The sequence below is a fragment of the Pteronotus mesoamericanus genome, unplaced genomic scaffold (assembly GCF_021234165.1).
Source record: "Pteronotus mesoamericanus isolate MK-2021 breed Mesoamerican mustached bat unplaced genomic scaffold, CSHL_Meso_final contig_68, whole genome shotgun sequence".
NCBI classification, from domain to species: Eukaryota; Metazoa; Chordata; class Mammalia; order Chiroptera; family Mormoopidae; genus Pteronotus; species Pteronotus mesoamericanus.
Window position 1 is genome coordinate 12,421,957 of NW_026555234.1, and position 27,655 is coordinate 12,449,611.

At 39.5% G+C, this 27,655-nt stretch overlaps 1 protein-coding gene across 1 annotated transcript in view; it reads right to left on the minus strand.

Moving 5' to 3' along the window:
- ADGRA3 (adhesion G protein-coupled receptor A3) overlaps positions 1–27,655 on the minus strand; it is a 102,749-nt gene that overhangs the window by 9,316 nt on the left and 65,778 nt on the right. The window contains exons 11-16 of the mRNA XM_054581992.1: positions 24,801–24,962; positions 22,293–22,496; positions 14,984–15,197; positions 14,611–14,819; positions 6,996–7,120; positions 5,541–5,664 (exon numbers count right to left, since the gene is read on the minus strand). Coding sequence (XP_054437967.1) covers positions 5,541–5,664; positions 6,996–7,120; positions 14,611–14,819; positions 14,984–15,197; positions 22,293–22,496; positions 24,801–24,962 — 1,038 coding nt within the window. The remainder of the gene's footprint in view (positions 1–5,540; positions 5,665–6,995; positions 7,121–14,610; positions 14,820–14,983; positions 15,198–22,292; positions 22,497–24,800; positions 24,963–27,655) is intronic.

Here is a 27,655-nt window from a genome sequence, read left to right on the forward strand (position 1 = left end):
TAAAACCCAGTGATGAGGAGTGAGGGACGCTCAGAGTCGGAGACTGGCGTTCACATCATGCCTCTGCCACTCAATAGGCCCAGTGATTTGGGGCAAGTTAGTTCAATCTGTTAGACCCCATTTCTGTACTTATAAAATATATAAGGAGGAAATGCGTCCGAGGGTTAATATGAAAGTTAAGATAACACATTTGCAGTAGTTGCAAGTAGAAAGCTCGCACTATTGCCTGATTAAACTTTTCCCAGCGCACCTCACATGCCAACGCAGCAGTCCGCGAGATAACAGATAGAGGACACCTCGGAAGGTCAGCTGGCACTATATTTAGTTGATTAAATCATAGAGTGGTAGAGCGACAAGGTCACTAAAATGAGATCCAGCCAAATACTTTCACTGCATAGCTACGTAAACCAGGGACCAGAAAATTAATGATCAAGCACTTATTTGGTGGTACATCATGACCGGGAACCCAGATCCCTTTCAACCTCGAGCCCACAGCTCCTGCTACTCCACCATCACTCACTCAGCTCCTTTTGCGAAAAAGAGTTAGAGGTTCCAGAAAGCTGGACCCAAAGTACCACCTGGAACTGCCTTAAGAACCACAGTGGGAAACACCTGGCTGGTGGCTCCTTTCCTAACCCCACCTGGTCACTAGGGGGTGAAAACTATGCCAGGACCTGGGCACACTCTTCATAAAATAAGGGAGCTCTACAAGGGAGACAAGAAAGACTAGGCCGATTATGGGCACATATAAGACTGCATGTAAAATATGAACACATTAGGGGTTCAGTTCTAGAGTCGGAAGGACCTTCATGATCACTGAACTAGCCCAACTCATTATTTTAAAGCAGAAACACTGCACCCCAAAGCGGTTAAGTGACCAACCACAGAGGCTGTTCTGGGAGACACAGAGTAAGAACCTGCCACCCAGTGTCTGGAATCCAAGGCTGCTCCTCTCTGTGTTCTACCGCTCCCCTCTCAGGGGGCTTCCCACTGAATGAAGTATGAATTACATTGGGAAAGTGAAGCAAGTCATGTTTGAGTCAGAAATAACAAGAATGAGGGTCTGTCTTGCATAGAACGGGAGGACATTGTAAAAACTGAAGAAAAGGACATGGGCAAACATATAAAGACGTGGCCTTTCCCGGTTCGTGTAAAACTTTAACAAATGGGCATTTGTTCTGCCCCTGAGAACTCCCTGCAGTTCTTCTTTTCTTTCTAGAAACGGTATAAAATACCATTCAGGACAATGCAAGGCAGTCATCTTTACAATGGATTTTTTCTATTCATGTCCTCAGTAAAATAAATGCATGTGCCTGCTTCAAGATGTCAATGAATGTTTTCCGATACAACTGAGACTACTACCTTGGTGTGCTAAGTACCCTCCTAAGCGGCAATGCTCAAAATGGCCCCAGGGTTGAACGATTTCTACTGTTTGCCAACAGAGGCCTTTCTTTTCATTCGCCCAACAAATATTTGCTAAACACCTACTAAGTCAGGTCCTGTACTGATCCTTAAATCAAATCAATGTAAATCTGCCCTTGCAGAGCTTAGAGGCCAGAGACAGTAAGTAGGTAAATACCAGTCAATTACAAAGTTTTATAGGCACCATGGAATTTTAATAAGCACCACAGGAAAATGAGGGGAAGTAAAGGACAGCGTCTCTGAAATGGTAACAGTGAACTAGGGCCCATAAGATAAGTGGGTACCAGTCGTGTGAAGAGGGGAAAATCAGAAAAAGCAGCTCTGTCTTCTTTCCGTACAAGCACTAAATTGACCAGAGTTGAGGTCCGGCACCTGGCTTCTTGCAGGTTCTCAACAAGGTTGTTTTCTGATATACAGTAACAGTCTAAGACAGGGAAATGTTCAGCACAGCTGAAAGGTAATTTCATCAGTGGAAACAGGAGGAGGAAAATCTAACATGTATTGAGCACTTACTGTATGCCAGGTGCATTCCAGTCATGGAACCGTCGTAACGATGTTTCTACACATCGACATTTAAAATTCTCTCACATATGAATACTGAGTAAATCATCTGCCTTAGGTTCATGGCACAAGTTAATGACTGGGCCAAGGATGGCTGGCCTTTAATTCATTATTTACTCAGTTATTTTTAACAATGTATATTCAAGAATCTACCAGCAAGACAGAAGGTAAGACCTTGACAAAAACCCGTATCGAAACACATGGCCCCCCTCACCCAGGGTAACCATCACCTCATATCCTGTGTTTATCATCCCCTTGCTTTCCTTTTTTGACAGTTTTATTGCACATTACATTAAAAGTGTACTGTTTCCTTTTAGTTACTTCTATCTTTATAAAAAAAAGATAATGGGAAATGTAATTTATGATACTAAGACATATTCATAGTTATGCATTGTTGTAATTCATTAGTTTGACTCTTGCATAATATCACAGTTTATTCATTCACTCTCTCAGTGATAGGCATTTGGGCCACTTCCAGGTTTTTGCTACTGTGTATCATGCTGCTATGAATATTCATATGCACATGCATACTCACAGGCTCACCGCAGTTACACAAGGGCAAGCTTACTCCAGATCTGAGCCCAGGGGCGGGAGTGCTATGTCCCAGGGTATGTGGATGCCTGACTTGTGAAGGTGCAGCCTCCCAGTCATCCACGCACATTCCCGCACACGACGTATAAAAAGAGCCTGTGGGTCCACATGCTCAATGCTCGGCACTGTCAAGCTAGAATTTTGCCCACAGAAAAGGCTTAACATGGTGGCTATCTGTGGTCTTAATTTGCATTTCCATGACCACCGATGATGTGGAACACCATTTATGCATATACAGACCCTGTGTATTTACTCTCATGTTGTCTTCTTTTTTCCTACTGGGTTTTCGGTGGTCTTCTCATTGATTATATTTTTAATATATTTTTATTCTAATGCTGTCAGTAGTATGTATGGAGAATACCATCTTGTGTTTTCACTTTTGTTAAAGAATCTTAACAAAAGCTCTTATTTTTAATTTAATCAAATTTATCTCTTTTCTAGTCAATGTGTTATTAGTGTCATATTTAAGAAACTCCTACTTACCCCAAGAACTGTGATATCATCAAATGTAAATTTTAACATTTTTGGTTTGGGCATGTTTGGACTTTTTTTTTTTTTTTTTTTAACATATGGCACAAGGCATAGATCCATTTCCATTTTTTTCCAAATGGACTTTCCTCAGCTCCCTTTACTGTACAGCGGGCTCTCTGTACCCAACCTATCGTATCAAAGTTCCACACGGGTCTGCTTCTGGCCTGTCTACTCCATTGCATTGGTCAACTTACGACCCCTAAGCCAAATGTTACAGTTTCAATTACAGTTAGCTTAATGAGCCCTGGTTACTAGAAGGACAACCTCCCCACTTTATACTTCTTTTTCAGAAGTGCCCTGGATATCGTTGGTCCTTTACTTTCACATAAATCTTTAAACCATTTGCGGAAGAGAGACTGTTCAGGATGTGATTCCTGCCAGATCCACGAGCTCGACGGGCGCCAGAATGGAGATTGCTTCTGCCGCCTCCTCAGAGGCTGTCCGATCCCTCGTACCGGGTGCTTTCCTGCTGACGTAGGCCAGCCCCTCTCCCACGTCCCATGGCGTGCTGCTTCCGGGAACAGGCCATTGTCCAGACCTGGTCAAGCATGGGAGGCATTTTCCTGCACCTGGGACTGGTCACATACCAGTACTGCTGGCCAACCTGCCCTGTTTTATCTAACTCTTTGGCACCTGCCAAGCGGTGGGGAGAGTACTCAAGTCATCTTGGAGCCACCCAAAGCACACTTCATATGTAAGTTTCCCTTAAGAAACTCAGTTAATTGCCAGGTTGCAGTGGCCTCTCTTCCGTCCGTCCCTGCCCTCCACTTACGAAGGCAGATTTTCAGTCTCGAGCTTTTCCCTGGGGCTGTGTGTACAAACACCATTTGTTGAGTTGAACGAAAAGTTCTCTTCATTCATATTTATAGAAGAACCTGCCTCTTTCTGATAGTAACTCTTCCTATCTTTGGGCCTAGTGTATCTTTCCATTTATGTCTTCTTATTACATATTAAAACTTAACCTGTAAATCTTGAACATCTTTTATTATTTCTAAGTACTTGATATTCTTTGATACCATATAAATGGTATCTTCTCATTAATTAAGTTTTCTCCTAATTGCACTTCTGAATAGCAGAAAAAAATTTTATAATAAACTTACATTTACTCTGTGCTAAACTTTCTTATTATTTCAAATAATTTTCCTGTAAATTACTGTGGGGTCTTTTTTATATAAATAATCATATCACCTGACAACAACTCAATTATTATTCCCAAATTACAGGTGAAAAAACAGAGACACAGAAAAGTTAAATATTGAAATGAAAACTTATCCATATGCCTAAGTACCTTGCAGCATTATTCACATAGCCAAGAGGTGGAAACAACCTAAATGTCTCTTGACAGACGAATGGAAAAAGGAAATGTGGTACATGCATACAATGGGGTATTATTCGGCTATTTAAAAAGAAGGAAATCCTGTCACACACAAGATATGAATGAACTCTGAGGACATTATGCTAAGTGATCTAAGCCAGTCGCAGAACAAAAAAATACTTCATGAGTCCACTGAAAGGAGGTATCTACGTAGTCAAGGTGATGGAGAAGCAGAAAGTAGGATGGTGGCTGTCAGGAGCGGGGGTGAGGGCACTGGAGAGCTGCTAGTCCGCGGGGGTTGAGTTGCAATCGTGCAAGATGAAAAAGTTCTAGGGATCTGCTATACTTAACAGTGAATATGATACTGTACACTGAAAAATTTGATAAGAGGATACATTTTGTTATATGCTCGTTGCAATTAAAAAAAAAAGGATAAGTAAATTGCTCATAAAAACATAGTTAGTAAACAGAACTGAGATCCAAATCTAGGCAGCCTGAACTCTTAATTACTATGTTGCTTGCTATCACACACATCAAAACAATATGCAAATACGGGTATAAAAATTTACATATATTTTATTCATATATTAAATAGCTTCATTCTTTATACTTATTCTGCAAGAATACTACTTACTAAGGCTACATACGTAATAATTTATTTAAAATTAAAAGTTGACATTTTTTAATTCTTCATATTTACCACACTTAGGAAGCTTCTTTTTATCTCTTACAGTTAAATCTTTTTCTTATTCCTATTGTTTTCATCAATAAATGAAATAATTTTTAAAATCCTACTGTCAGAAAATGCTGTTTCTCCTTCAGCAATGTCAGGATTTGGTAAAATTTTTAAATTAAATGTTCAGCATTATAACAGACATAACAATTGGCGGTGAATTCCCAAAGATAAAGAAACAAGCTCCATAAGTCACATGTTCCATTAAGAACTGACAATTCAAAACCTGAAGTATAATGGCAGACTAAGTGACAAACATTCAGCTCAACTTAAAGGAAAAAAAAACTTTAAGGAAACAATTTTCCTTCTATGGTAGTTTATGAAACATATGAAATTACTTTCCAATATCATTACTGTTTTCCAATTCAGTTTTTCACTAGGACTTACCGCTTGGCAAACGCTGGCATTTCTGGTTTGGGTTATTCCTCCCACAAAGACCACACAGGTCAGGAAAATGTGGAAGCACAAGTTCACAAGCATGTGCCAGCCCTTGAGACTGATCCTAATCAAACTGTTAAAAGAAAAAGGAGAATATTTATATTCAGGCTAGTACACTTGAGGCAAGTCACTACAATATTTGCCTTCAAGTTAATAACTCCAATAGTATAAAATGCCAAATTTAAATGCTTAAACATAAACAGTAGGTACAAAATAGACAGGGGGAGGTTAAGAATTGTATAAGGAATGTATAAAAAACTTCTATGTACAACCCATGGACATGAACTGGGGGGAATGCTGGGGAGGGGTACGGTATAGGGTTGAGGGGAATAAAGGAGAGGCAAAAAATGGGACACCTGTAATAGCATAATCAATAAAATATTTTTAAAATATAAATAAATAAATAAATACATGCTGCATTTTATTTAAAAAAACATAACACTATCAGACAGAGAGACAAGCACATGTACATTTTGAGAAGTCATTTAACTTAATAGTTTCTTAATGTTTCACTTGACACATGAAAAAGACAAGCCATATATGGAACTACTGCCCCCACTAAAGGCTAAAGAAATTCTCCATAATAAGAAACATGTGAGCTTCTGTTAGTTCCGCTGTCTTATGACAGCTGAATTACTTGCTTGCTTCCTAGAGATTTCTGCAAGGTGCCAATCTCTATTTCCCTGACCTACGAGTGCTTAGTGCCTTTCTTCTTGGCCTTTCCTAATAAAATGTTGAAGTCTTTCTTTCTTTCTTTTATTGTAATATCAAAATCTCCTCTTGTTTCTTAACTAAATGTCAAGAAATGCCATATAGGTTCAGCTTAAATACATTCCAGGAAAACACATTCTAGCAAAACCTCTTATAAAGGAAGTTTCTGCTTAGTGAACTCTTTCAGTTCACTATTTCCTACCATAAAATGAAAGTTCCTGGTGTTCTGCCTCCAATTAACAAAAACCATATCCTGTGCTTAAATGCCACAAACTTTCTTAAAAATGCCATCTATAAAATAAAGAAGATCACAGCAGGGAAAAAGTCACACACCAGAAATGATAGCACAGTCCGGCCCTGGAAGGCGCCTCTCCAGTACCAAGTCTGCACACGACCTCTCCCCCGGCTGCTCCCCTGCCCGCCCTCCCGGCATCCCACCCAGGCCTCCCACATTCTCTCCCTGATCCAAACCCAGAAAACTGACTGGATGCTACCAAAGAGGAACCGACCATCCTACGTACGAATTATTTACGTCTCAAACTTCACGGGATGAACAAAGCTTGTAGGTCTTTCAAAGTAACCGTTCTTACTTTGGAAAGGTGGCATACTATAAAACTCAAGTGTTATCTTAATTAAGTGTGGAATAAACTCCTCTAAAATCAAAGTCCTGCCCTTGTCAAGCTTTATTCTTACCTGTGGTGGTACATGTAACTGACGATGACCGCCAAGAGGCATAAGAGGAGGATGATAGCCGTCGTATAGACCACCGGGTGCAGGAGGCTGGCGGCCTGGGTGTACAGCTCAGATCCCGTCAAATCCTGAAGGGGAAAAAAAGCATCATTCTAGCTGCATGTTTTGCATGTTTCTGGATGTAGACTACTGAGATTTTCTCCAGTAATGAACACACATTCTTCATATTTTATTCAAGGGCCAATGTGTTGTGCCATTTTCCTCACACCTTACTTAGCTTTCCTAACTTCCACTGTGATAAATACTTATGGGATTCATGCGTGGGTGTGTATAGGGGGTGTGTGCACATACACTCGTGTTCTACCCTAGACTACTGTTGCCCTACATTTGCTCCGTAAAAGCGCTACAAGGTCAATGGAGAGAGAACAACAGCCCACATGTGGGTGACTTAGAAGCCCCGGCTACAGATTCCACCCTTTAATGCCCTTTCAGCCCACTTATCACTCTCCATGTTCACCAGCTGTTACAGCAGAAGACAGCAGTATCTCTAAATCAACAAAGCCTAACTAGGCTTCGCTAATCACCTGCAGTCAAGTTAAGTTCAGCAAATACGAACAGACCAAACACTGTGTGCGGCGCAGGGGACATAATAGTAATAAGACGTGGTTCCTGTCCCTGAAGAGCTGAAAGTCACAGGGGGGCACAATGAGATCACAATAATGTCTGAGGAAGGGAAGGGCAGCCTGGTTATGGTCAGTGCTATGTAAGCGACTTGCTGTTACTGTTCAACAATCAGTTAGTGTGAACAGTAACAGCAGGTCACTTACATAGCACTGACCATAATCTGGACACTGTGCAAGCACTTTACACAGAGTAACCCCAGGAGCTAGATATAGGGTTGGCCTATATTTAGCCTGAAAAACTGACACACGAAGAGGTTAAATCCTTGAGGATTAGATGAAGAGGAGGGTGGCTGCCAAGTCTGTGCTCCCCCACACAGTGTAGACAGCACCTCCAAAAAGGAAACAGACATCTTAAGGCTCCCTTCCTTATAAAGGACCAGCGGAGGTTGGGAAGAAGCCTCCAGCCCTGGCCCTGGCCACTGTGCCAGAGCACGGGGGTGGCAGGAGTCAAAGCTGTAGACTCCCCACCCCCCGCCACTAAGTTATCTTTGCCAATGGACTCTGAACGCTTGAGACCTGAGAGGAGGAAGGCCGGATGGAAAACAGATGTGAACAGATGACAGACAGGAAAACGGAAGATGGCCTCAATGGTGTCAGAAAGAAAGGGGCAAATCTGCCCGTGACAGAATTGCAAAGTGGCAATATATGATTATAGATCAAAATGGATCAAACCGGAACATCTTAATGAGTCCCTCACTGTCCCAGGTGATGAACAGAGATCCCCCAGAGCCTGACGAACGTCAGTTAATGGGACACGGAAGGCACAACACGGAACACTCGTGCTCCCCTGCACTGCAATGAGCCCCAAACCTGGGATGCGTCTGCGTGTCTGACAAACGGTCAGGGAGTGCCCGCCGTGACCAGCAGCTATGCCAAGCTCCGGATATTCAGGAAAATGCAGAATGTAGTCACAGCCCTTGAGGGCTGACAGTGTGTAAACTAAGAACACAAACACATTCTAGCAAAACCTCTTAAAAAGGAAAATACAAGAGAAGCAGTCTTATCACCAGGAATTGGGAACAACTGGCCCTTGTGAGATGCTTACAAGATTAGTCTGTGGTATGTGGTCTCACTGTATTTTCATTCTCATGACAGTCCAGATTATGAGGGGAAAAATTTAAAAAAAAAACAAAACTGGGGCAATGAGAACCAGTTGGATATTAGTTAAGAGTAGACACATTCTCCCTCAATTCCTGTGTCTATTCCAGTGCAGAATGAATAATAGAGAATAAACTTCTAATACCTAGGATTTGGCCTATAGGCTATTCACATTCCTCTGGGAACTGTTCAATAACACATGGTCACTTTCTTGCTAGCTGTGTAATTTTGGGGCAGTGACACCTGGAGACACCACCAATGTCCGTCAGGTCTGGGGTAAGGGTCTGAGGAGGGTGTGTGAACGTGCCTTCCACAGACCTTGGCAGAGTGTAGCACAACAGAGGTACCTGGATATTATCTGATCCCATTCAGTTCCCAAAATGTATTATATATTGTATGTAATACTCATGTTTAAAAGAGTTCCAAATGTTCCAAAGCCAAATATTCCAAACAAAAATGTTCCAAAGCCAAATGAATGTGACACAGTACAAGAAAGAAACTGGATTTTGAATCAGAGGGCAGTGACAACGAATTCAAAGTCACGCCTGGAGGAAAGCACAAGTCCTCCATCGCCAGTCACAGAGGGCACTGCTTCTCCAGGGACATTCCTGGTTGTCACAACAAACTGACCTGCCCCAGTGCAAGAGAACCCGTGACAGGTAGTAAATGTTTTAGGCTTTGCATGCCAAGAGGCAAGCCAAGGCTACTATGCAGGTACTTATTAGCCACTGACCATAACAATTTTCAAATCACTCTTAGTTTTCCAGCATTAAAAACAAAAACAAACAAAAAAACCCAGCAATGACCAAACTGGGCCTGTGGGTCCCACGTTTGCTGGCGTTTACAGGTCCCTGGTACAGAGAGAACAAGTAAGATACGAAAAACCTGTCCTGGTGACACAGAATTCTTGAGACTATAAGACTCTTTAAGACAGTTGAGAAAATTGGGATGGGAAAGATGTTAAAGAGCTCAAAAAAAGAGCTAAAGCTGAAATCTGAATCAAAGTCATTTTTAATTATACTAGTAAACAAACATAGGTTTTGTGCTACTATAACCAACACATTACTAAATGCACTGTCCAAAAATGGCCACTAGGAGACACCCGTGAGAAGAAAAAGTGAGAGGCAGTCACAGAAGCACAGTGTCAGACAGTCTCTGCCGCCGGTGTCTGCAGGACAACAGCCCGTCACTAAGCTAAACAGTGATCTTAGTCACTCTTCCTCTTCCTATCCAGTACAGTCGAAGGAAATAACAGCGAGGAGCCAAAAAGTAAAGCTGTCCAGAGACATTCAGTAGTATTAGAACATTTGCAAGTGTGCTCAAAAATCACAAAGATGAGTATTATTGAGGACCCAAATAAGGGAAAGGAGACTTGAAAATCTTTGTCTCCTTGACAGAGAGTCACATACTTCCAAGGTATTTTTAGCCTGAGAATGACTATATATAAAATCACTGGCAGTTTTAAAGATTTCATTAGTATCCTATCAATAACAAGGATAATTATAAACTAGTAATTCTCTAATCTCACCAGGATGCGAAGTAAAAAAAATGTGTGTGTGTGTGTGTGTGTGTTTCAAGTCATTATGCTATACACCTATATAGAGCGGTATGTCCAAAGGAAAAAAGGTCAAACATAATTTTAAAAATGGCAAGACTTGAGCAAGAATGTCACAAAAAAAGGATACCCAAACTGACCGTAAGAAATTGAAGGGGTGCTCAGCATCATGAGTCAGCAGAGGAAGGCAAATTAAAACCACAATGATATATCATAACACCAGCACCAAAGACTAAAATTAAAGAGTTAGAATACTAAGCACTGGCAAGGATGTGAAGCAACTAACCCTCATTATGGGTCAGACCATAAAACCAACATGACCACTTTGGTCAACTGTAAGGTATTATCTACTAATTCTAAAGATAGGGATAACCTACAATCCAGCAATTTCATTCCATCAAAAAACATGTACATGAATAATCATAGCAGCATTTTCTTGAGAGCCAGAACCTAGCAACAGCTCAAATGTCCATCCACAGTAGAATGCACACGTTTGGGTATTTTCATATAACGGATTACTATGTAAGAATGCTGCTACTTGCAAAAATAATGATAAATCTCACAGACATAAGTCATGGGAAAGACACCGGACACAAGAAAGTACATACTGTGCAATTCTAATCATATAAAGCAAAAATCATCTGTTGTGATCAGCATCAGAAGGGTGCGTCTCTCTTCAGATGAGGATGGGAGTTAACTAGAATGAAACATGGGGGAGCTACCGAGTGCTCTAAGTAGAATCTCAATTCTGACAGTAGCTAAATGTGTGTTTTCAATGGAAAAATATCAGCAAGCCATACACTTAAGATCTGTGCATTCTGCTCAGTATCTCAATTTCACAACAAAAAAAGAGAAAAATGAGGGTCCCCCTTTGATTACCAATTCCACTTGAGAATTTATCCTGCAGATTTTCTATTAAATGTGCAAAATAATACTGTATAAGCAAATTATTGAAAATAAACAAAATGGAAGGATATCTCAATAAAGTATGGTAGGGACAAAAAATAACATTCAAAGGCGAAAACAAACGAGGGAGCTCGTTTACACTGCTGTGAGACGATCTGAGAAAGGAGGTTGAGTAAAGTGATTACGAAGTCCACATTTCTGAAGTTAGAACTCCAATCCCAATTCCAACACTAACTAAATTTATAAATAAGGGCATGGTGCTTAAGCTCTCCATGCCTCGGTTTCTCCATCTGCAGACGGGCAGCGGGGAGGGTGGTAACAGTTACTGCATAACGACTCCATGAGGTCCAAAAGGTCCACGATGGCCAAGTAACTGACTGCATATGGAGGCTCCAGGAGGGTGCCTGGCACACGTGCGGAATGAAAATCCGCCACTGCCATCTCCACCACCATGTCATCATAAGGTCTCACCATCTGAGGATCTGTCGGTCCATGGAAACCACCCTCATCACAAAGTGTAGTTTCATAGGGAAAAAAAAGGGCATGATTTGAAACAATATTCGTAGCATGTAACCTTCCTGTAAAATTGGAAGGAAATGTATTCATTTTGTTTCAATCAACCTGAAACTCTCTCCCACAATATTCAAGAAGCTAATATTAGTGGTTGCCTACTTTGTAAAGAAATGCGAGGACGGGAGAGGGAGGTGGGAGTCAAGTTTTCACCGTACATTACTGTGTAGTAATAATCAAATGTTTGATCCATGTGAATGCAGTACCTATTTAACAGAAACGTGGCTAGCACCCCTGTTCCATTACAGAGCAAATGAAACCAAAGTTTGCTTTCACTCAGCAAGTTTTATATAAACAATATATAAAGCAACACTACAGAGATGTAAAAACAAATGAGGGCTCTCTAGTTTTATGGATTTCTAGGTGAATACAATAACAAAGGGAAATCAAAGTATAGAGATTATTTTATCTTCACTGCTATTACCAATTAAAGTATTAAGCACTACATAAATGGTTTGCCACTAATCGTTACCTTCTTGCTATTTAAGTTTCTTCTGTCTCTTACTGCCCAGCTCCTAGCTCTTCCTGATCCAGCTGGCTACCTGTGATCATCCAATTCAAACAGGCTCAATTTCTGCTTAACTTTTAACTTTTTCTGTGGCTCCCACAGAGACCTGAGGATAAAATGGGTCATGGCAGAATGTCTACTGAACCAAATTACGGTATCTGTTTGAGACGTACAAACAAAATATATTCTTTTTGACTCAATTTATAAAACCAGATCAGGAAATTCTTTAAAACCAGATCAGGAAAAAATTTATGGGCTTTCTGAGAAAACCCCCCAGAAATTTAGACTTACTGTATAAAACCATACTTTAAGATACAGGGTTCTCTATCTATTACTCAAAATAGTGTCAGGTAAGGAAAAAAAGATATTGACTTCCAATTTTTAAGAGACATTTCTTCTATTTTAGACATTACTTTAATTGAGAGTAGGTATGATTTCATTGAACTGCCTTTAATGTTTAATTAGCAACTCTCAAAATCCCACATACTAATTTTCTTATAACTTTGTCAACAATATTAGGTACATTTCACATTGCTGCCTCTAGGTGGCACAGTAATATTTAAGAAAGGCAAAAGGATATTCTTTGAAAATAACGAATAAAAACCTTAGTACTATATTTTAGCTTGTAAGAACTGTATATTGCATTTTTTAAAAGATTAAAGTATGAAAGATAAAAGAATAGCTTATTTCTTCTGGAAAGGGATTATACTAATTTAAATAGTTTAGAAGAACAGCTAGGAAGTTCAAAAATAGATGCTTTAAACTGGTATTAGATTAAATAAAAATAAGTTTCACACAGTATAGTACCATGTCATTACCAGTGAAGCTTATAAAATGCCTTTTTAATGTGTACTTTGTTTTTCATTTATTTTTCCCAACCTTTTCTAGTTAACTATTATATAAATTTCTGACAATGCTGTATCTCCATTATTTCTCCTTCAATACTTCATAATTTCTGGTTATTTTATAACAAGAGCCTGAATAAGACACTACGTTTAAACTGAAAGAGAAAATGTTCATACTTTCATTAAGACTTCATGCTTTAATCTGAAAGGTTACTACAAATTAATAAAATGTGAATTTACAGAAACCAGACTCACACTTAACAGAAATAAAATGTCTTATATATGTGAGGAGATTCCTAAACTATCAACACATCACAACTTTAAACCAGAATTGATAAATGACTTATATAAACACGGCTGAGTCTAAATAGTATGACTGTGCCCATCGTCCCCTGGGATGAAGGATGCACGTGAATGGATGTCATTGAAGAGACAAGCCTTACACTCTGCTAAATAATCTATTTACTCTTCCTGTTGGACAGGTATGCCAGGTAAGGTATATTAAATTGAGGAGCAAAGGGAAAAACAAAAGTTGAGGAAAACCTATTCTAATTCATGTTTGTTTTAAGATCATTTCTAGTGGTAAAGGCTCTTTAATTTTTTTCAAGAAAAGAATGAATCACAAAAAGCAAAATGTATCATATTTGAAGACTAGCTAATGCTTTCATGAAATATTATCTAGATAACAGATTCAGAGCTGAAGGCAGAAATAAAACATGGGCGTCCTCCCTCCCAGGCTGGCCTCAAGCCATTTCTGAGAACTGTCTTTTAGATTCATTAGGGATTCCTTCCACTATACTCTAAATACTTGTACAGATAGTCCAGGATGATAGTATCTTATCCTAACGATAATATAAAATAAAAATTAGCACGGTTGATTTCATAATTATTAGCCCAGGGATCAGATTCATATAAATAGTTCATTTAGGAAGAGACCTGTCCTTACACATTAATAATGACTTTACCAAACATTAATAACGATAAATAACAGAAAACACTGGCTTGATGAGCATTAAAATTGAAGAGACGTGATTTGTGTCGATACTGTTGCTTGCAGTGACTAAACTGAAATTACCACCAGTACTCTTAATTCAAAAGGAGGCTGAGGAAGTCGGTCTCCACGGCTTATCTTCGGGCAAGCTTCGAGTCACGTCCTGGGTTGAGAGCTGGACTGTACAGACCTCAAGATGTCTCCAGATCTGAAGGTCGAAGTCTTGGTGAACTGGTTCACTTGCAGAGTGACTGAAAATTCCTATTCCAAATGCAACGCAATCTACGTCACTTGCTCCAAACTCAACTTCCCTTCATAATCTGAATTATACCAAACATCACCTCTTATGTAAAGGGAGCAATCCATGTTCAAGGTGTTTTTACAAATCTTCATTTGAGCTTACCTAGGCATATGGAAAAAATGAGACTTCATATTTATGCATAAATTGAACAACTGCCGTACCATTAAAACTGCATAGTTACTGAGGGAGTAGCACTGAATGGTGGTGATATTCTCGTCTGAGTAGAGGATGTGGCAGCCGTCTGACTTCCAGCCTCCTTGCCCGTTCAGCAAATCGAAATCCCACTGGGCAGCCACGGCATCGGCTCCGTGCGCGATCCGGCGCAGGGTCACATTAACGGGGATGTGGTGGCTGTCTATATTCACACCATCTGGAGAAAAAGGGGAAATAAAAGTATTTCTGAAACAAACTTCGTGAGCAACTGAACGTCAACCTATAGTACTGTGCAATATCTTTCTTCTATAGTGACTCATTAAAACAAGAAGGAACAACGGTAAGCAGTTGAAGGAACAGTGAATAATAGAGTCACGCAACCTATTTTGGTGAGAATCACGGGGGTGACGACCGTACGCCGTTTCCCATCATCAGCCAAATGTGTGGAATTCCCCGTGGCTGGAAACAGCTTTCCGTTGCGGAATGCGATGAGCTGGAGCTTATAGACGGAGTCGTCAGCTGGGCGGACTTCTCTTTTATGCTTTGGTGAGAACAGGGATGGTGGAAGCTGAATAGATGCTTCTACTATAGTATTCTGAAAATATGTAAAAAACAACAAAAAAAAGTTGCCGTATTAGTATTAGCATGTGGAAACCACAAAGAATATTTTAGACAATTGCAAATATTTTCTAATTATATGGTGAATACTTTTTAAAATGTATACATAAAATTTAATAGTTAAAACTTATCAGTTCCATGAAATATCTGAAGGCCACATAAAATCAAAGCAAAGTATAAAATAAAGAGAAATGCAACTTTATTTCAAAGTTCAGGAAGTAAATAAGAAATAACTTCAAACCAGAGTGAATTTTCCCATGGTAACATATATTGCTGAAGTAGGTAGCATTAAACAGATCAGGAATCTCTGATCACTCTTTATATCAATTTTACGATGACAAAATTTGGTAAATAAGTACAAATGTAGCATATCACAAATGTGAGTATAATTAATTTGGGTTTATGGAACTTTAAGTTGATTTAGGATGGATTCAAACTGTCAAACAGCAACAGAAAGAAACTATGCAAACATAATAGAAGCTTAGATTCAGCAAATTCTTTTAGAAGTTTTTCTGAGACTAAGAAACACATTATGTTTAGAAACACATAGTAGCCAATAGGAACAACAGAAGATGCTGGCTGATTACTGAATGTTTTTCAGACTTCTTTATTAGAAATTCTTAAACTATAAATTATTCAATACTCAATAAAAAAATAAATCTATAAACCCAGGAGGCAAATAATTAAGTATCTAAAACAAAATTCTTTATTTTAAGAATTTATCACAGTCTTTCCATTGGCACCAACCAACCTCCCTCTCCCTCCAACCCTATGTTCACATTGCCAAGGGAATTTCATCTTAAGAAATAAATGTGATCATATGGTTTAATTTAAAACAACATCTTGGTTCTTGAATGATTAGAGAATACTGTCCCCAAGTCTTAAGTATACCATGTCGTTTGGATGAAGATCTGTCTCAAATTCAGCTTTTAACACTTCCTGTACCACAACCTATATAGTTCAGCCACATCAGATTTCTCAATTTTTGAGACTTCTTTTGTTTTTATACCATTGTAAATACTGCACACGCCAGTGTCCCTGGCTGAAATGAGCTACTATTCTTCTGTCTGGCAAACTCAAACGAGGCGGATTTGATGTTTAGCGAGATAATTGTGTTGGCAAGGTAAAGGACGGGTCAGGATGAGGAAGGCTGCTGGCAGCCACCAGAAAGGCTTTCCAAAGTCCTCTTTAAATAGGCCCTTTTTTTTGGATGATTAATTACATCAATCCTCAGTCTACTGCTTTTGCAATTAGTTGCTCCCTCTTCTGGACGCATGCAACATTCTGCACACATCTCTGGCACGACTAGTATTTGCAGTATCACAGTGTGACTCACTGTCCCCTCCAACTAGATACTCTCATTTATTTTTCTAGACGCCCCTCCTCATGTAACTAATCGGCCCTGGTAGCTGTACCTGATAAAGGTAGACCATTGTTTATAAAATTAGTAAGTCTGTGTGACATGTTTAGTTTTTGAAAAGATTCTGCTTAAACAAGTGAATACTTTTTAGAATTAGTCTTTGACTGCCATGCTTAGAACAATCCTGGAACACAGCAGATACCCACGAATGTCTCTTCAATGAAAGCATTTTGGCAGTTTGAATGCTGGCAGTTTGAACCTTACTTTTAAACTGAAGGTTTCAAGAAAATATTAGTAATATTTCCCCTAAGAAAACGCATAAAAAGGTTTCTACTATTCTCACAAATATAATCTGGTAGGGAAAAAGGTGGGTTATGAACTCATTCATTAATGTAGTAAATTCCTGTTAAGTGTACAAATTTATTTTAAGTGTATATATAATGAGGCATTCAAAAAAGGGAAAACACCAACAGATCAACGTAAAGGGGAAAAAACTGACAAAGCATTATATTCCAGATATTTATTAAAACTTAAGTATTATAAAATCCTTGAATACAAAATGAGTTGAAAACAAAGCATAGCTCTCTGGGAACGTATTACTCGGGATAAACAAAATTCTTAAAAAATCACAGCAACATTTTCTAAAAGAGAGCTGAAAAAGAAAATGACATCTATAATTTCCAGAAGTCCAAAAACTTTTGCTTCGTAAGTTTAAGCTTACAAAACCAATCAAAGAATAACAACAATTAAAAACAAACCACCACCAGCACGCAGGTGTATGGACAGCACACTGAGAAATGAGGGCTCCGTTCAAGGCTGTTCTGTACCTGCGGCTTCCACCCTATCCTTAGGAGTCCAATAAAGAACATTACTAAATAATAATTACAGCTTCCTGTGATGGAGAGAGGGTAGCCTAGGGGAGCCAGAGAGAAAAACTTCTGCTGTATCAATAATGTTTAGACTTTTATAGTAAGAATATAATACCTGTATATTTAATTTTTTGAGAGAAGCGTTGATCATTTATTATGGAAAGGTTAAAAATCTAATTTTAAAAAAATCACTGAGAAAACCTCATTTAATTTTTTACATTTATCATGATTATGCCTTTTGCTACTTGGCCTGAAGTGAAGGACCACAGAGGTTTTAATTTCATTTAAACATATATTTGTTTTTAAAGTATAGATTACAGCAATGGATATAGATATAAATACATGAATTATAACTAATAAATGAGGAAAATCTCTCTGAAAATCCTTTGGGAAGAACCTGTCTTTGGTGTCTAATATCTATTACCAGAAGCTCCCATGGCACCCACGAAGAAAGGGACATGGGACTTGAAACGCAGAGCTAGGACTTGGGTCCCCAATTCACTGCTTCGCAGCTGCCTAACACTTTCCCGTTTTGTTTCCCTCTCTGAGCCTCATCTGCCAAACACAGCTACTGGTCTTTCTAACAAAGAGATGTGAGGACCCAATGGAATCATGACCATGACAAGAACAAAAGGCTATGGAATTGTGGGTGGTATTTTAATCATTATCACTGTCGCCGTGTGGCGAGCGGTTATCTGGAGGCGGGGGAGGCAGACAAGGAACTAACTGTCCACGGTAATCTAGAACCTCATCGTGGTTTTTCTCCTTCAATTCTAGTATTAATGTCAATACTGAAAACTAACAAAGGGTAAAATTTATTTGCTAAAGTCATGTATATTTCTCTATTTACAATGACATTAAGCTAAGAAGAAAATGTTAAGTATCGTAGGTGATGTTAAGTCAAATACTTCTAGATTTTAACATCATTCTTTATAAAACAATCTGCAGTTATACCACCGTATAATTAATACATTAAATTTTCCTAAAATCCTAATTTGTTTAAGTCTATACAATTCTAACAATAAACTTAGGAAGAGTCAAAGAGCCACATGATTTAAAAAAATAAAATACTAATTTCTCCATGCTTCTTGACCAGCTACACACTCTGTTTTAAACGGATGAATATAATGACACATCCTAATTATTTTCTTGTGTACAGTGTACGATTCATTTTGAACTATATACCGTCTTCTGATTATCTCACTGCTAAAGATTAACAGGGATTGTGTTTGCCTTTAGAATTAATTTTTTAACTGCTAATTAAGTATGGCTGTTAATTTTTATTCAACAACATTTACTGAATGTTTCATTACTCTGTGCCCGGCACTGTGCAGAATCTAGACACACGAAATGAGCCACGGTGACTGCCCTCAAATATTCACGATTTAACTAGAGGGAGACCACAATAAGAAGAAGAACTAACATTTCTCACACGCTTACTCTGTGCCAAGCACTGCTGTAAATGCCTATACATTTGCCTCACTTAATCCTCTCACTAACCCTTTGAGTTAAGTACCACTTCACGATTCCTAGGGAACAGATGAGGGACTGACACGAGAGAGGTTACTTGCCCAAGTGTGCACAGCCATTTCCTAGGGCAGCAGGGTGTGCACGTAGGCTGTCTGGCTGCAGAAGGACCACATTCTTAGTCACAATTTCCTCTGCCTTCTCTCCCTAAAACTCAACTCACCATCACCTCAGCCTCTAATTATTCTGGAGAATGAACGAAGCACCACGGGACTGACAGGCAGTGACAAACTCTGAGGAAGAATTCTCACCGAAGGGCAGCAGGGGAGGGGCCGGAAAAGGGCAGAAAGCAAAAGGACACAGAGGACTGGTCTGGGAAATCAAAAGGACCTCAACAGGGCTAAAGCCCTAGATACCTGACATAAGGGAAACAGGAAATATGTACAGAAAAACTAATTTCTAAATTACAGTCAAGAAATGTTTAAAGAACTGGTTCTTTCTGGATACAATACAGCTAAATTCAAAACACCAAAAATTGCTAAAAAGCTTTTATGAATGATGCTAACATATCTGAATCATGGCACTGATGGTGGAAGAAAGCACTTGGTTATGAAAACGATTTTATTTGGTTCTTTGAGAGTCAGATGGCAAACTGGCCAGACACCTGAGGCCAGGTGCTGGAATCCTCAGGGACTTCAGCACTAGCTCTGCCCTCGTACAATCCTCACAGTCCACTGCGGGAGGTAGGAAACCCATCTGGCGCCATGGGTGACATGTAATGACAGAGAGATGGGCAACGTGTTAGGGGCAGAGCGAGGGAGAGAAATAAAGGACATAAGGATGTGAGATGTAAAGATAGACAGGAGGGAATGAGCGAAGACTCCTTGAAGGTGACATTTCTGTTGGGTGTTAACACACAGCCAAGGAGCTGGGGAGGGAAGGAGAGGAGTAGGACTTTCCAGCAGATGAATTAGCATGACCCCGGCCTGAGAATGGCCAGGGGCCGGGGGAGGAAGCGAGGGAAGTTTGCCATCATTGGACAAAAGGAAGAGGAGGTAGGAAGAGACATGGAGCAAGGGATAAATGCCAAATGATGAAGCCAACCGAAAGCCAGCCTACAGAGACAGGAAGTGTTTATAAGGGGAGGTACGAGGTCAATTTCCATGTAGGGGAGACCTAGGATAATGTTCACAATATGAACATCCTGAAGTGATGCACACACTGACCATCAGAACAACCTCTGCAGAGGGGGAGGCTCTGAGATGCCCTCTGCTCTACAGGCACCAAACACATTTGGGCCATGTCCCCAGCAGAAGGGACAGCAGGGCTGCAGAGCCACTCAGGAGACTGTGGCAGCAGCTACTTGTAAAGGCCAGGGAGTATTTCATATTTACTAATGGGCATGGTTGCATTGGTGCATGTTGGCCAAATAGCAGCCTCAGGTAGGCTAATCTATATGAGAAGGATGAATTTTTAAGGAACACTCTGGAAACATAGAGGCTCAATAGGTAACAATGCTTTGGTCAACATAGGACTGAAGTCCACCCAAACCAGGCTGTCATGGTGAGTAAACAGAGAGAGATTCAAGAAACATGTAGAAAGCAAGTCAAGTAAGGCTCCTATGTTGCTAAGGACTGCATTTATATGGGCTTAATTTCCTAGGCTGGTATATTTTCCCACTGTAGGGTAGTATAATCAATTATTGGGTGTTCAAGTTGTCTAGTTAGTGCTATATTCAAGGGACTTAAAAAAAAGGCACACACACAAAGCATATAAATTGTCCTAGGATAAAGTTTAAAATATAAACTTTCCTGTTAATGTGCTAAAGAATTTTGAGCTATTTACATTAAAATATAACTAATTTTGTGTCACAGAAGACATTCCTCTTTCACTCAGTTTAATCATGTCCACACATGAAACATGAATAGTAGTATAATGTGTCCTTGGTTTCTGGTCACAAGATGATGTTAAATGGATAAAATAGTACAAGACTGACAAATTTGAGTGTTGATTTAAAGCTTTCTATTTCAGGAAAGTAGGAACTTTTCTGACCCAGAGGGGTAGGTTGTAAAACTGATTAAATATATAGGGTTTCAACATTTTTAAATCCTTTTCTACCAACTACAATCCCTTAAGATAAAAGGATTCTTCAATTTTAAGTGCTCCTCAAACACACACACCTTTCTCTCATGGGCTTATTATCTGTGATGCTGTCTCTAGTCCTTTTGTGGTATGTTTTTACCAATAAAAAATGTAGTAAGGAAAGGAGCAGGTCTACAGTACCATTGCTGAGTGTGCCAAGTGCTCTCACAGAGAAAAGAATAACAAATACCTCTTGGCACTTTTCCTCCGAGTATATGGAACCAAGTAAATATATGACCCTTAGACATTCTGACCTAGTTCAGATTGTCTTGCGTGGTGGCGGAAACAGGCTCTTTCTAAATTCAGCAAATTGGCTTTTCCTAAGGAGGTCACCAGGTAAGAAACGACGAAATACATTAATTTTTCTTTCATTCATTCATTCATTCATTCATTCAATATGTGCTGAGCTCCCACAATGCATCAACACCTAACACCTATGAATGTGTTTATTCACATAGCTAACACCTATGAATTACTATGCAGACATCAAAGTGACTGCAATCTCGTTTGTGATATACTTCAGAAACAAGACAGAAACAAAGAAAATACTTAGTAATTAAAATCCACAGAGCACACAGTTACACATGGCCACACCAAGCCAAAGGAAAAAATGTGGTTCCATTACGGGCTGTATTATATCCCCACTATTTGCTTCAATGTAGTTTAATGAAACACTTCTAAACCCCAAATTTTAATAATCAATAACAATGCTTTTAATTTTGCTCGCTGTAATAAACACACACACTTTCTGAGACATATCACATTTGACTTCCTTGCCAAAAACCTTGATATACAGGTTGCCTGATTAACTGGCCTGTCTCAAGGCCGATTTTCCATTAGGTCCAATAGGCACAAAGCCAAGGGCACAAAATGCTTTCATATCTTTAAAATCAGGAGCAATAAAAATGAAATTTAAGGTCAAAGAAAATGTTTTAATATGTAATATTAATATATGTTACATATTAAATATATCTTCTTACCACTGCAGTCATAAAATAGAACTTTGATAATTTTTGTGTAGAGAAAGGAGTCCAAAGGGCAAAAATGCCTAGGCTCATGAAAGTCATCATGTGTCCCTTCCTGGTCTGAATTCATTTTTAAAACAACAGCAAAAGGAGTATCAATATCCTCTCCCCCAAAAGAACTTTTAATAAGTTTATTTTGAAAAGTAAAACATTTTGAGTATCCTATTCTAACTGTAAAAGGTCTTAAGTGATTATAGACTATAACATACCTTTAGTGCCAGACTTGAAAATGTATTTGAAACATTGCACTTAAAGCTCAGTTGCTTATCCAGGTTTCCATCCGGATCCCGCCTCCCATAGTCAGAAAGGCCTGTGCGGTCAGAGGCGGCCACTTTCTGGAACACGGTACATGTCATGCCGGTGAAGCCGGTGGCCTTGATGACATATGCTTCCAGAGCAATGTTGGGCGAATACTTCAAGTCAACGGAACAGACGTTATACAACATTTATTAAATGGAGGAAAAAAAGGCCCTTTCAAAGAATTTTCAAACATGCAGCACAGTACATAAATTAAAAGAGAACTCAGGTTCTTACTAAACAAAGAACCCAGGTTCTTACAGAACAATGACTCTGTCGATAGATAGCAGATTTAAAAAAAAAAAAAAAGATGCTGGAAACAAAAGAATGTCCCAAAATATAGAGATATCAGTGAAGAGGAAAAAGAACAGGTCATGAAATGTGGAGGATCAGACAAATTCAAAGTCAATTAAAAATAATTTAAAGAGCACTTTGCAGAAAACTGCGAGCTAAAAATGGAGGTGTGTTATAAAAAAAAAATCAGCTAGAGATATCGGTGGACCCCTGTTAATGATCACAGTATAGGAAGAGTAAGAGAGGTTTGGGAGATACACTCAAAAGTCGCCTTGTTCAGCACTTCATGACATACTCACTTTTTTCTCTTACAGCACGATCTAGTTAGCTCTTTGCATTAAGCTGCACAGGTAAAAATTTTACACATTCATTCCAAAGGTGCTTCTGTCATTACACAGTATACAGTGAAGCCTAAAATCCCACCAAAAAACTACTAAGACTGATAAACACATTCAGTAAAGTAGCAGTATACAAAATAATTACACAGCAATCAATTGCATTTACATACTGATAATTAATCATCAGAAAGGGAAACTAAGAAAACAATTCCATTTACAATTGCACCACCCCCAAAAAAACATACCTAGGAAAAATACCAAGGATGTAAAAGACTTGTACTCAGAAAATTGGAAGAAGCTGAATGGGAGAACATATTCTCAATAACACAATGAATATTAACTCTGATAAGGGGTTAATATTCAAAATTTATAAAGAATGTATACAATTCAACACTCCAAAAAATAATCAAATTAAAAAATTGGCAAATTAAAAAACTGACATACAGATGGCAAATGAAAAGATACTCAATGTCACTAAAGATCAGAGAAATGCACACTAAAACCTCAATGAGATATCACCTCACACCTGTCAGAACGGCCATCCTTAACAAACAGCAAGTGCAGGCGAGGATGTGGAGGAAGGGGAACCCTAGTGCACTGCCAGTGGGACTGCAGCCTGGTGCAGCCACTGTGGGAAGCAGTGTGCAGTTACCTCAAAAAATTAAAAATGGATCTGCCTATGACCCAGCGATTCCACTTCTGGGAATATATCCAAAGAAACCCGAAGCACTATTTTGAAAGAATCTAATGCACCCCTATGCTTGTGGCTGCATTACTTAGAATAGCCAAGATTTGGAGGCAACCCACATGCCAATCAAAACATGAGTGGATAAAAAAAGCTGTGGTACATTTACACAATGAATAGTATTCAGCCATAAAAAAGGACATCTTACCCTTTGCAACACCATGGATGGATCTCGAGAACACTATGCTAAGTGAAATACAGCAGTCAAAGACAGACAAATACCATATGATTTCACTTATATGTGATATCTACTGAACAAAATAAACTAACAAAATAGAAACAGACTCATAGATGCTGAGAACAGACTGACGCTGTCAGAGGTGAGGTTGGGGGGCTGTATGAAAAAGGTGAAGGGATTAAGAAAAAAAAGCCCTCATATACACAGAATACGCCATCAACAGTATGGTGATTACCAGAGGGAAAGTGGGGGGCAGGAGAGGATCGAGGGGGATTAAATGGCGATACAAGGAGATTTGACTTGGGGTGGTGAACACACAGTACAATACATAGATGATGTCATACAGAATTGTATACCTGAAACCCACGTAATTTTATTAACCAATGTCACCCAATAAATTCAATTAAAAAATAAAAAAATAAAAGAAATGGAAGTGCTAGTCTAAATAGTAGTAGATGAACAGATGTTCAAATTAAGCCAGAAAATCACTGAAAAAGATGGTACCTGCCCCCCCAAATTTTAAGAAATTCAAGAGTGACACAGAACTCAGGGGTCCGCCAAAGGCAGAACAGGTTGACCCAGTTGCCACACCCACGTCTGCAGGACTGCCAGCGCCACTCCCACCACCGAACCTCACGAGAGAGGGCACGGGAAGTGACTAGCCTTTCATCGCAGGAAGATGACGGCATTTACTGTAAGCTCTAAGGACCACACTGCTCTTTCCATTTGTAAGGATGGTGAAGTCCATGCCTACTCCACAGGCTAGGCAACATTCTAAGCAGCACATATGGACAAGGTCCCTTCAAAAAATTTTTTTTAAGCTTACAACTTCTTTTCTTAGATTGTAGAATAACGTTGTGCTTACTGTGGAATAAACATGCGCTCCGTTTGCCAGCCGGTGGGTAGCGATGCGCTGGAGGCACTGGACTATCCGGCTGCAGGCTTTCGCCTCCCGCTGCGCCAGCCACAGGACACGCTCATCGGCCAGCATGATGTTGCTCGCAATGTCGACCATCACGTCACCGAGCTGGCGGGCATGAGGAGAGAAAGGAGGCGTCTAACACAGGCTGCTTTACGCCATCGAAATCCTCACAAGACACTGAGATAGGCCCATAGTCTAAATTTTCCAATGAAAACCTAACAGGCTCTGTACTTGCTTCCCATGAAACCCTCTGTGGATATAACTGCACATTTGACTGTGGCCGTTTGGAAATATTTAGGTCAAAACAGTGCACTTAGTAACCACCAAATCATTCATGAAAAGACTGGCCAGTGGTACTCAAATAGAAAAGGGGGGAAAAGACATATTAAGCAAGAGGACAGAAAAAACATCATACGATCCCAAAATAAAAAGATCTAAACTCTTTGTGTGGAAAACCATTTATGAACACTTCTTTGTAAGTGTTAGCTTAGTATATTATTAAGAAATATCCACTGCCAGTTCTTTAGTATCCAGGGCTATTCAAAACTCTAGATGTGTCCAGCCACAGGAGGTCCCCCATCTATGCAGGGCCATCACGTGTCTTTGCACGTGCAGCTTCTCTACCTCGAATGATCTTGCCCTTCCCTTTAAGACCCAGTGCCGTGAATGAAGGGATCCGAAGAAGTGCTCACTTTTGCGTTGCTTGTTTTATTGAGTTATAAAATGAGCTAATGAAAAGAACTCATTTACTGAATCCTTTTCATTAGCTCAGTTCATAACTTACAGATGTAAGCATCTGTCAGCAATGCCAGTGAAATGTCCATGGACTGTTGTTGACACCGACTAGTAAGTCCCATGTCAGAGAAATGCATTGAACGTGCAGGGCTAATGAGACAGACCGGTGTCAAGGGGGGTTGGTATTGAGGAGATCTACAGCAGAAAGAACACAACAAAAGCATTCCAGGGGAGGGATCAGAGGATTTAGAAACTGGCTGGTTCTCTAATCAAGACATAAGCATCAAAGGTGCGAGGCCCCACAACCAAGCCAGAAAGCCAAGGCTGTTTCAGTCGAAGTCTTTTGATCATCGCAGAAGATCCCAGGTGAGCTTCCCAACCCGTTCTGCATCCACTCATCTTCCCAGGATGTATAATTACGAGGGCTGAGGTGGATTTGGAAAAAGTTCAGTCTATCCCACCCAGAGTCCTTCACAAAGATGGGCCTGTGGAAATCCACCCGATACCAACCCTGGAACCACGGGGTGAAATAACTATAGTAAGAACTGGGGTGAAGGACAGGACTTCAAGCCCTGACCCCTGGCTGCGCTGGCCACTTAACCTCTCGTACCTGTCTTTATTTGTGTCATGTGGACAGTAACAATCCCATATGTTATGAATATTGTGCAGATTAAGTTCCAATAACACTCATAAGACTCCTGAAACCATGCCTGGCATGTGGCAAGCACTCAAAAAATGTGAGCTCTCCTTGTAATTTTATTGCCCTTTTTTTTTTAACCACTTGAATCACAATACAGGCTCTCTCTGAAGGCGGCAGGCTCTAGAAGTGTTAGAAAGGGGGCATTTTTTAAAATCTGTGTTCATACATAAACAGGACCCATGCACCCAGCAAAACTGCCTCCTTCTCCTCATCCAATTAAAAAATCAGTTTACTGACTTTGCACTGCCCTTCATAAAATGTTTCACAATTCTTATTTTATTTTCAATATAAACACCTTGAGGGCAGAGGCAACTCAATGTCCTACCCTCATTCACTGGTATAACCCCTGGAATAAAAGCCGATAGGTACACAATATTCATTCACGCACTGACTCAATATTTACCAAGGACCAAGGTGAGACAGACACTGTCCTAAACACTGGGAAAAACACACGAGCTCTATTTTGGAGCTTATAATCTAGTGAAGAAAATATGAAAAAAATACATTTTTAAAAAGTAGTTTAGATTATAACTGCAATGAAGGAAATGAGCCAAGTAATATATAAGGAAGAGTAATGAAATTTAATTCAAACACCTTATTTTAGTGGACTCGCACATTCTCAAATGGCATTTCCCTCAAACTCAAGAATTTAACAGCATCGACTGACCAGAAAATGAGGAAGAGTCTATAATGCAGCTCTGCAGAACCCCAAGCCTGCCGGCACAGTTCATGGGACACTAGCACCCAACAACTGATTTCTAACAAACAGGCACGGGGCTGAATTTCATTCTAACAGAAGCCTCTCTTTCTGAAGTTATGAAGTTATGAAGAAAGGTAGTGTCTCCAATATGTCAATTACTGAATATGTCAATCAGCTGTGTATTCAGCAATTAGAAAAATAGCCACCACCCCTCAGTAGGAATTCAGGGAAGCTGAAATAATTTGGCTATGTTTTTCTTTATTATTTTTACCTGTTGGTATTTCAAATGTTTATACAAAAATAAATAGGGTAAAAGAGATGATGTGGTAAAATAGGTTCTCTGGCTCTCAGAAAGAGATCCCCATTTGGCTACAAAAACTAAAAAGAAAACCTACAGGGAAAACATTGATTCTACTCTAAGAAAGCATTTGCAGATTAGCACAATTACCAACAGGCTTGTGGTTTTATATTTTTTTAAAGTTTTAAATGTACAAACTTTATGAAGATGCAACATGAGACCTGACAGATACAGATCTCTACTGAGAACTATGATGATTATAGGATCAAAGGACTGCTTCCATGGCTCACTCAGTAATGCCGGTGATGGAACTTAAGGTGTTAATGAAATGTGAGGAAAAGAAATATCTCTAAGAAGGTATGCAG